The 11,260-nt window shown below is 37.9% G+C and overlaps 1 protein-coding gene across 1 annotated transcript; it reads left to right on the top strand.

Annotated features, from left to right (window-relative positions):
* Positions 1–201: 201 nt before the first annotated feature.
* On the top strand, positions 202–10,841 carry ubald1a (UBA-like domain containing 1a). Its single transcript, XM_081392667.1, has 3 exons — positions 202–430; positions 949–1,008; positions 9,218–10,841. The coding sequence occupies exons 1-3, from the start codon at positions 323–325 to the stop codon at positions 9,515–9,517; spliced, it is 468 nt and encodes a 155-aa protein (XP_081248793.1). The 5' UTR covers positions 202–322; the 3' UTR covers positions 9,518–10,841.
* Positions 10,842–11,260: the final 419 nt, after the last annotated feature.

Below are 11,260 nucleotides of genomic sequence, written 5' to 3'. Positions count from 1 at the left end.
CTTTGTATAATCAAAATCGTAAACATCTATCTCGAGCGCTTCAACACACACGTCAAACGAATGCAGTATCATCAGAAACACAACAAACGTGGAATCCTTACGCATACAATTCCCATGACCTCCGCCCCGCTCTGATTGGCTGCTTCACGCTGTCAATCATCTGGCGCTCGTTACGCCAGCGCTCCTACAGTAAATATTTGTGTTTGCTCAACCGGCTGTAATGGTGGACGACTGAAAGAGAAAAGCGGAGAGACTAAATCTCAAAAATCCTGTCCCGGGTAAAGCACTATCGTTCGTGGCTCGGAAATAAACACCAGCGAATATGGATGAACTCAAGCATCAAGTTATGATAAACCAGTTCGTCCTGACAGCTGGATGTGCCGCAGACCAAGCGAAACAGCTTTTGCAAGCGGCACATTGGCAGTTTGAGGTGAGCGCAATGGACAGCACACTATGCATGCCTACGCCAGTGCATTGTTTATGTGATGTACTGTATACATTGTCGCGCGGCTAGTTGCCATTTCTAGGAATGACTATTAACAATGACCCAAACCAGTTTTATTTTCATCCTTGGGCATTTCAAATCTATGAATGTGTTTTATTTTTGATATAAAAATGTACTTAAATACACCCTTTAGTAGGCTATAACAATTGCGAAAAGCTCAACAAAGATAGACTACTATCCAATTAGAGTTTACTCCAGATTAAATACTATAATCCTTCCCCATGACACAGTGTACTAGCTTCCCTTACTATTATGCAATGAAGATGACCACTGACAGATTACACTACAGCAGAGTGTATCAATGTTGAGCTTTCGTTTCAGCTCGCTAAAAATAAGTGAAACCCCATCAGTTCCCCATTAGGCTATGAATGGGATATGAATAATGTTTAAATATTACTTTACAGCATGTGAAGTAATGTTGTGTTATGATCTCTCACTCACAGACAGCCCTTAGTGCCTTCTTTCAAGAGACAAATATACCCTACGGTCACCATCATCAAATGGTGAGTAAGAAAGCCGCCATCTCTGTTTATAAGCGTTTACTTTAAAGAATTTAACTTTTTTTCTGTTGCACGTGTTTGTTATGCTAATGTACGAGCTCAGTTTATATCGTGGCTGCAACAATAACAATGTAAAGCTGTAGCCATAGTGTCGGCCATGTTGCGGAGAGACGGGGCTTCCAGAAATAAACACACACACTGACACACACAGGCGCTGTGTTCACTGTTATTACTGTAGTGTGCCGAGGTAGGCAGTATTTCTTTGTTGCAGCATAATTGAAATGAAATAATGGCCGCAAGGTTAAAGTATCACGGATGTGGTTTCATCAGTCAAGCAAAAATCAGTGTCTTCTTGACTAGGGCTAGTGTTTAACTCCTTTATTAAAAGGGAACATATGATATATGTGCATCATGATGATGGAGTTCTGGAATATCCTATTGTCACTGAAAAACCTTGAAATATTAGGTATTAACACTAAGGTCCCAATACACTAATACAACAAGATCCTCTTAGTAAATGTTTAGTCTACTGTTCATTGTTCATGTTAGCTGGTGTCCATTAAATAATGTTAATATTAAATACAGCTTTTGATTTTAATAATGTTTTAGTGAATTATGAAATTAACTTAGGGGCAGCTTACACGAAACTAAAAACGGAAAACTTTTTATGCCTTTTGGCCGTTCATTTCATGACAACAGTGTTTTGGGGGCCTGAAAACACAAACTTTTGAAAATGGGATTCAATTCAATTCAATTCACATTTATTTGTATAGTGCTTTTCACAATACATATTGTTTTAAAGCAGCTTTACAGAAAATGCATGTCTACGTTACAATTTAAAGTGTTTTATTATCAGAGGTGACTGTGTCCAAGTTATGTATTTCAGAAATGTGATTCAAAGTGATAGTTTTTGAAAACTACACCATTACCGTTATCATCTCTATTTAAACTACAAATACTTGTATTTGTGAAAACGATGACATCATGCGCATGTGTATTGTGTGTTCAGTCTATATGCGCAAAGTGTTTCTTTACAGAGTGACATCGCCAACTTCTGGCTTGGCATGTATAATGCAACGATTTTAGTCGTTTTTGTGGATCTGTGTGAACAGGGATCGTTTGACAACATTGCCGTCCGTAGGGGCTACGCCAAAAGTGCAAGGGAAAAACTGTTCCGTTTTTAGTGCAACGTTGTTGTGTAAACCTACCTATAGTAATAGTAAATAGTAAACCTATAGTGAAGATACATTTTTCTAGTTATGCTTTGCGGTAAAATATTTCATCTAGTAACTAATGTTCTTGTGTAGATCAAAACATGCTTGCAAGTCATAGAAATGTTCGAATTGTGAGTGAATCGTTCTTTTGAGTCAGTTATTTTTAATGCCAGTCAGGCTGGTTCATAAAAATAATAATAATTATTATTTTTATGTAATTAAATTTGAAAATCTTTGATGTTCAGTTACATATTACACATCAGCACACATACACAATGTTGTGCAATATTTCAGATATCAGTTGACCCCATGTTTGTTTGAGGTTTATTGATGTGAGAATGGGATGGGGGATACAAAAGTACCTATGGATCATTGCTTGAGACTGAACGCAGGATAGTTTGTCCACTGCCTCATAATTTAAATAGATCCAGGTGAAAACACAAGAAGCAGAGGTGTGATTTTTGTGGCATGGCTACCAACACTTACTAATGTTATTAGTTATGCTCTCCTAATCAAGTTTGTGCCACAATTTCCCTTGCGCTGGCACACTAATTTTGATTGAAAGTAATTTTGAAGTCATAAGTGTATTAAAAAATACTTGTGTGCTTAAGTCACAGAGTGTTCTTTTATGTTGGTTTGGTCCTGCAGTCTTGTTTGGAGGGGTCCTAAGTAAACAGGATTTCAGAATTGGTTGTTGTAAATTAATCACTGATGTTGACTGTAGTCTTAACATAAAATCATTTACTCAACATGAGTGGTTTTTTTTTTTTTTTTTTTTTTTTTGCATGAACTACTCATTCAAGCGTTTATTTTAAAGCACAACATCACCGCCGCAATTAAAGTTGACCACATGTTCATGCCTCCCTGAAGCTTAACATCTGAATGCATTGCTGTTCATTCATTTTACTAATAAACGTTAATTATTAGGAAGTGATTGTTGTGAATGGGCAAGTCGTCAAGGGCTGAGATCATGCTCTGGACAGATGTAATGTTAGATGTTTGTCTCCTGCGGAGTGACCCTGCGGCTGTAGTCCTACAGTAATTGCTGACCACGTTAACTCATAACTCGCACGCTGAGCCCAATACTCAAAAAAGAAATTTGGATGTCACACTGAAAAACTTAACTATGAATTTATTATAATGAAATCTGGGTTTTGAAACACAAAAAAGTAATTCACAGTAAAATGTGTGGTTCATTACCAAAGGATACAAATGTAAAAATCCACATTTTGACAAATAACGTTTTATTTTGTTAGTGAAGCTCTGACCATGCAGTCACCTCCAGTAATTAAAACAGGATTTAACACACAAAGAGTAGAAAAGGCTCTTTTCCTGGCATTGGGGCTGAGAGGGAGGGGTTCAAGTTCTGGTAACTTTAACTGTGGTTTGTTCCTGGGTGTGACCTAAGAAAGAATAGGCAATATTAAAATGTTTAGATACAATCTGCAGTGTAGACAGAGTTGAGAAAATGTTAGAGTATTGACGAGTTTATGGCAGTTAACAGACAGTTTGATTAAAATGATCATGGAGCGAAGCTCCTTATCTTGATGACCTTACAGTCATGTTGCCAATAAAAGAGAGCAGATGTTCTCTCTTGTGGAGGCTGTGAATTGGGGAAGTGGGATAATCAGACCTTGTGAAACATTATAAAGAAAAAATGTATAATGTTTTTTTTTTGCTGGAATGTCAAAAGTCAATGTATGCAAAGTATTTCACTCTGAGACAATGATTCTGTTTGAACTGAAGCATCTGGCATTTCATGCTTTGTGTTATTAGGGTGCCAGAGAGAGTCAACCACATAAACCACATTTACAGGCATTGTTTCCCAGCATGCATTGCAAATGTGCGAACAAGAAGTAACTTGTCATGCACATGTCAAACCAAGACATCAAGGTTTGGAAGGTTAGCAAGCCATGGCCCAAATTACCCTTGCTGGTAGAGGCCGTTCCATAGAGGATTCCATTCCCCTGAATCAAAACCTCTAAAAACACATGCTATGCTAGCTTTTCTTTTCTTTTTTCTTGTATGCTAGCATGCTCTTGAAACTTATCACTGCAGAACTCCACCCCCGCAGCTATAGCATTAGCGTCAGAAGAATAATATCATTGGAATGAATTTCAAAATGATTTTTTTCTAGCTGATGAATGATAAAGACAACCAATCAGAATCCACCTGATTTTAAAGATAATGTGTGTTTAAAGCGACAGACGACATAACATCACATGCAAGCTTAAAATTAACTGTAATTTATCGTTGTTGGTGTGGACGTGGAGTTATCATTATAGTTATTTTTACATTCTTGGTGTGAACAGGCCATTAAAGTATAGAGTATTTTGTCATAGTTATAGTACAAACATCCATGCCTTTCTGTTTCATGTATTTCTGTTCACATACATACTCAAGGACAAACAGTTTAAAGCACGACATGAAAATTCACAATCCAATTAACATAGAACCAAGTCCCAGTACATTTTTATTTTTCAATAAGCTGTTTGATAAACGCTCGGATGTACATCAAAATACGGAAGAAAAAATTTGTCGCTACTTCTGTTCATCGTGCTGAAAAAAGAATGTCATAACTCTCCATGATGTCTTTCAGTTGGATGCCTTTTAAACTGCTCTGATTGAACAACTTTAGCTGTTTTACGATGCACATAACTTGGCAGAGGACTCTGCAGCCAGCATTGGCCAGTCATGTCCTTGATTTGAGCATACAGTAAGTGTTACGTCTTGTTTTCACCATAAAAACCATCCATTTTCAGACAATATTTGTCTATTTTTTTTTTGGCTCTGAAATCACTCTGTACTGTGCCAACACTCAGGTTAATAATCAAGCCTCAAACAGAGAGATCATTTGCTCACATATGTGCAAACACTTGAACAGACGCACACGATAATAGAGTGCAGAGATCAGGAAAAACCTCTGCATCTCTGCAGTATGTGATTACAAATTACAGTTCTAAAAATCAAAGCAGCTCCTGAAGGCATTGTCCACACCTCCCAGCGTCTCTCTTTCTCACAGAGACTCACAGATATGCGTGCAGCAGATCAGGCAGTGCAGTTCTGTTACAATGGAACACTGCAGTGAACAGTTAATTATCTCATTACAAACCTTATTATTATATTTCATACTCCATCTGCTAACAATGTTATCACTTTCCATAATTCCAGTCATGTATACATGCGTGAGGATGTAAAACAGTGGTTGTAGTAGAACCTCCGAGCTCCGAGTTTCACTGGTTCAGTTCAAAGGAATTTGAAAGCTTTCCTTTGTTTTGCGTTAAACATTTTCAGCTATTCCAGTGGAATGGAGGAGCGTTTTTCTCAAGCTCACGTGAAATCCGTAAATCCCCCCCACTGCTTGTTTCTGGATTGGAACAGTCTGGCTACTTGAACAATAGAAAGGGAAACATAATTGATGCTCTTCATTTATTTTTCCTGATGCCCATGCAATGTTTACGGATGCGCTTGGAATACCAAACACACTGTTTAATAATGTTTAACACATGTTTTTGCATTGGTTCATGTTGGAAATGGGCACACAACACAATTATGTCCATTTTGGAGTCAAAATATTATTGATTCAAAACAATGTTTTTTTCCAAGTCCCACATTTGACCTGGATCATTGTCAGTGTCTTGTAGAGTCAAACAGTTGGGTTCAGGAAGTAAAAATCCCATTAATTTAACGATAATTTATAAATCTAAAGCTATGAGTTTGTTAATCGATGGTATATGCTGTGGTATATATCCATGTGGTCCTGTTTGGTATGGCAAATTGACATGTCTAGAAATGTAAACAAGCTTTAACCAGCTGTAAACTGTATACATACTGTACACTAAATTCCGAAAAGTTTTGGTCTTTTTTTTGTTTTGTTTTGTTTTTGTGTGCTTTGGTGTGCATAAATGTATGAATTATATGGACACCTTATATCATTTGGTTATTAGGTGTCCTTTTGGAGTCTCCAAGTGTCCGTTTTTGGAAAGACACCCATATATATCTTGAAAAAAAGCTTGCAGAAATGATAGTTTACTTTGCTGGATATAGCAAATGATTATTTTTCTATCGTGTTTAATTCAGTTGTTACTAACGATGCTTAATGGGATTGTAGTTATTTCTGTCACTGAAGCAGTGTTATACCTTTGTCATTTTCACCGATTTTCAAAGTTTCAAAGAAATTTCAAAGTTTGTATTGTTTCGATTCACCTTGTAGCTGGTGTGTTTGGTTCATGGTTATAACTCTTTATGGGAAAAATACTTTCAGAACCAAGGTTGCTAAAATATTTAGCTGGCACTGTTGCTCTCCATTGGTCTTGTTTTAAAAAGAAACCACTCAAACACCTTATTATTTCAATGTTAAAAACTTTTTTTTGATTGAATTTAATATGTAGAGAAAAAATACCCTATGTAGGCCGTTTGTTAGTGGATTTCTCTAAAAAAAAAAAGAATTAACGTGGGTCTGTACAAAAAAATATGTTGAAAACCGGAAAAAGTAGTGCTAATTTTCTGCCAGGACATAATCCTTTAAGTTTACGTACATTTCCATTAACCCTAAAACAAATCACAATGCAATGAGCAATTTAAAATACCTGTTAAAAAAAAAAAAATCGTATTTCTATCTAAACATTCTTAGAATTCCAACCAGCAAAACTGCAACATCGGCTCATCCAATGGCGTGAGTTTGGGGCTGGCCTGTCCTTTTGTCCAACCAGTGAAAGACAAGGGGTGTGTTTAGAAGCCGTTTTCTTACAGTTCTGTTGGTAACACACAGCTTTAACAGTGTCCCGAAACAGACAAAACAGTTAAACATTCACTAGGTTTCCAAGTAAATGAAGTGTAACAAACAAAAAATGCAGTGTAACAAAGTGGACTGGGCTGTGCACCACAGGTTCTGTTTTTCTACGCCAACTCTGACCTCATTTCTCATCAACAGATCTGTCCTCACAACCAAAATATTTCCACAGCAACCCAGCTGTTGACCAGAGCGTGTTTGTTATGTACACTGCATCTCTTGTCGATGTTTCTGAATTATGGAGGATCTGCAGATGCATCTGCTCTCGGTTTGACGGCCGTGTTAAGCCACTGACCTTCTCCACATCTGCAGCAGCTGTCCTGACGGCTGATGCATTATTAGATGCCATTTTGTGTGACTCTCAAAAACGCCCCCTCAGTGCCATTTGAAGCCTGTTTAACAGCTTCATAGCTTTTTTTTATCTCTCAGACTTCCTGTTGTAAACACTTTTGTGAATTAAAGCCATCTAGGGACACTGAAGTCCATTTGAGACTTTTGACCAGCCACAATAGGGTGATTTGTGGTTTTTGGCGAGATATCCTTACTGATGGGTCAATAAAAACTGCAGATGGCAGGATTCAAGGTTGCTGACAGGATGGGACACAGATACGGATTTGATCGCTGCAGTAAGACAATATGGGCATGTTTCTCATACGGTACCTGTGCAAGGGCACATCAGGAAGTATCCCAATGAAACGCTGTCCATTCATTTACCTTTCATTCACAAAAATCTCTAGATTTCCCCCCACATATTAGTCCTAATTCAACCCACAGACTGCTCATGTGCGCATTTGTGGCAGCCTTTGAAATGTTGTTTATTCTGGTGATGTTGCTCTCCCGCCAAAAACAATGCAGGATGGCGGGGGTGCTCTCATGAGGCCTATTGTGTACCTCTGTAAATGTGAGTTTTGCTGTGGACAGAGGACAGCGAGTTTAGATAGGACAATGGGAAGGTCACCGAGGTAATGGAGTAGCCGAACATCACACAGAGGAAGGCAGAGCGGGTGATGCCTGAGCATAGATGAGAAACAGGAAGTAGAACTGTTCGAAGAGCACCAATCAGCACAGGCAGCAAGAATGCGAAGGAAGGGAGGGAATGTCGGGATGATCTGCTGGGACACCTTAGCAGAATTGAATTTTGCCACTGTAAAATATTTTAGCTGCTTGTCAGATAGTTTAGAATGTGTTCAACATGAAATGCTTTCGCAGCTTAATTTACTTCTGTAATCTGTAAAAGATGGGACCTAATTGCATCCATCAGGAATTGATTAGATCACGGAAAGCTGCCTTTTTGTGATATTATCAACATGACGGGTTTGTGACATCAGCCAAAAAGGAAAGTCATTTTAGAGGTGGAGCAAGATCTGGTTAACTGATTTAATTTGATTAAAGTGTATGAAGTAAAAAAAAAAAAAAAAAAAAAAAAAAATATATATATATATATATATATATATATATATATATATATATATATATATATATATATATATATATACACACCTGTTCAAAAGTTTGAGGTCAGCAAGATGAATAAATACATTTTATATTCATGATACATCAGAAACTATATGAAAGAAATTTATGAAAAAAGATTTGTATCAAAAATGTTAAGCAGCACAACTGTTTTTAACATTGATAATACTAAGAAATGTTTCTTGAGCAACAAATCAGATTTCGGAAGAATCATGTGACTGAAGACTGGAGTAATGGCTGCTGAAAATTCAGCTTTGCATCAAAGGAATAAATTCTATTTTTAAAATATATTCAAACTGTTACTGTACAATCTGTAACACTTTATTTTGATGGTCCCCTTTGAACATTCTGTTGACTATAAGTAACGTTGCACCTATGAGTGAACTAGAGTCATTCGAGTTTTAATAGACTGTCTGCTTAATATCTGTTTATTTTGATTGTCCCCCAACAGACATTCTACTGACTATAAGTTTCTTTGTCAACTTATTCTAACCCTAACACTACCAGTCTACTAATACTCTACTAACACTCTAATAAGAGTTAGTAGACATGTAGGAGCAGCGTTACTTCTAGTTAACAGAACGTGTAAAAGGGACCATCAAGATAAAGTGTTACCGTACAATCTTGCCGACCCCAAACTTTACAACAATAGTGTAAGTTTTGTGCATTTGTGCAATTATGTGCATCATCAAAGAACACATTTGTGATTCTTTCTTCATCCGTTTGTTTTCAGATGTGTACTCCTGCCAACACACCCGCGACGCCACCAAACTTCCCAGACGCCCTCACCATGTTCTCGCGACTCAAAGCCTCAGAAAGCTTCAACAGCAGCAGCAGTCCCAGCATGGCCACCTCGCCCCCTCCACCTCCGGTCAGCTGGGGCATGACCCCACCCGTGCCCAACCAGCAGGGCTTATGGACTCAGGGGCCTTCCCCGCAACAGGCCCACCCGCCCCCAGGTTGGCCCTCGGCTGTCAACCAGCAAGCGGCAACCGAACAGAAGGCCAGCGTCGCCATGGAGGCCGAGAGATGAGGGCCTGGACTACACGGCCCACGGGAGGGGAGCGAGGGTCAGGGGAGGGTCAGGGGCACTGGTTTTTCTCTCTCACTCACCAAACATGGAGGGGGAGAGAGCGCAACCAAGAATAACCAAGCAACATGGACATTTACAGAAGAGGAGCGAAAGCCAACACAAAGGTAATAAGAAAAATAAAGAAACAAGCGCACATTGTATTACTAAGAAAGAAAGCAACTGAATTTTTTTTTCTATAATAAAAAAGTAGTTTAACATATATGGGACTATGATCATTGCGCCCTTGGATTATTTCTGGTATTTTCTCAAAGATGGACATCTAGCACCTGAGGCAGCAACTTTTCTCACGTTTTACTTTTTATCCTTTTATCTGATGTTCTTTATGCAAGACGTTGCATGTGGATTAGCAATCTGTTTTTGCGGTTTTTAACTAACTAGTAATGCAAGCGTTCATGTGTACAGTGTGTGAGACTTACACACTTAAACATTGTGTATCGGACTTACATTTTCTCTTTCCCCGTTGGATAATGGGACTTTTTTCGTACCTCACTGGTCATCTGACTCTACTCAACCAATCAGGGAATCTCACTAGTTGAACACACTTTTTTCGAACTCGAAACGGATTTTCCATGATGCTTTGCTTTGTCCATTATGCAGTAACTCATTGATGTCCTCAAAGATTGTAAAGATTGGTCTGAAAATTTATTCTGAAAGATCTGGATATTTTATACTCATGGTTCACAGTTTTATTTAAATCTGTTTTTGGGGGAGCTGGTTTAGGTGTGTTGTTTCTTAGTTGGGGAGAGTAAATCCATGCCGCTAGAGCTACATTAAAACAGACTACTATACAACATGTTTGTAAGCAGACTTGCCACTTTGCATGATGCATTCATATGTATATCATATTTTGTAGTTTCTTGCTTTTTGGGGGAATTCTACATGAACGCTTTTCGGGAATTCTGTCTCATTAACAGTTATTGAAAAAGTATCTCCTATTCAAGTTGTAATCCTGGCCCCATCTTCTTTTGTATTTCTATTTATGTAAAAATTATACATCTAAAATAAATATAATTTAATTTCTTATTGGATGAAAACAATCATTATCAAGAAGCAGTCAGTAACCTATTTTAAAAATTCATTTGTTTTATTTTACATTTGCACCAATTCTGATCAAACTTTTCTTTTGGGGTCACTTGTTCCCAATGGTTTTCCATGTATGTTTTCCCCCGTTTGACTGTATTGATACCATTCCCACAATATTTGTGGACTACCTGATAATTAACTTATCATTGTTTGTGTTCCTGAATAAATATTGTATGTCCTATGGTGTGACTTCTGTTCCTGGATTGATTGTCCATTGTTTGTTGTTGTGATACTGTGATTGTACAGGTCAGTTTATAAGAACATTTTAACATTACTTAAAGGGCACCTATTATGCAAAATTCACTTTTAACAGTGTGTGTACACAACCACCCTATAATGATAAAAATCCACCCAGTGCTGTTTTTTTTTAATCCCCATAAATCATAAGCAGTGTCTCAGAACAACCCGTTCTCAGATTCTGGGCAATGCGACGTACTTTTGCACAAGCCCCTCCCACGACTGTTGATTGACACTGCAGTTTGAGCATAGACCCATCATGAGTGAGCTCTACACAGTCCGACATTGTTTCGACCCCGGAGCAGCGGTAGACAAGAATGATTGAGGTGTTTTGTTATAAGTTGTAAGAATGAACATAACAGT

The sequence above is a fragment of the Scardinius erythrophthalmus genome (genome assembly GCF_964197995.2).
Source record: "Scardinius erythrophthalmus genome assembly, chromosome: 18".
In the NCBI taxonomy this organism is placed as follows: Eukaryota; Metazoa; Chordata; class Actinopteri; order Cypriniformes; family Leuciscidae; genus Scardinius; species Scardinius erythrophthalmus.
The sequence above is the reverse complement of the archived record's forward strand: the minus strand, read 5'-3'. Positions and strand labels throughout refer to the sequence as shown.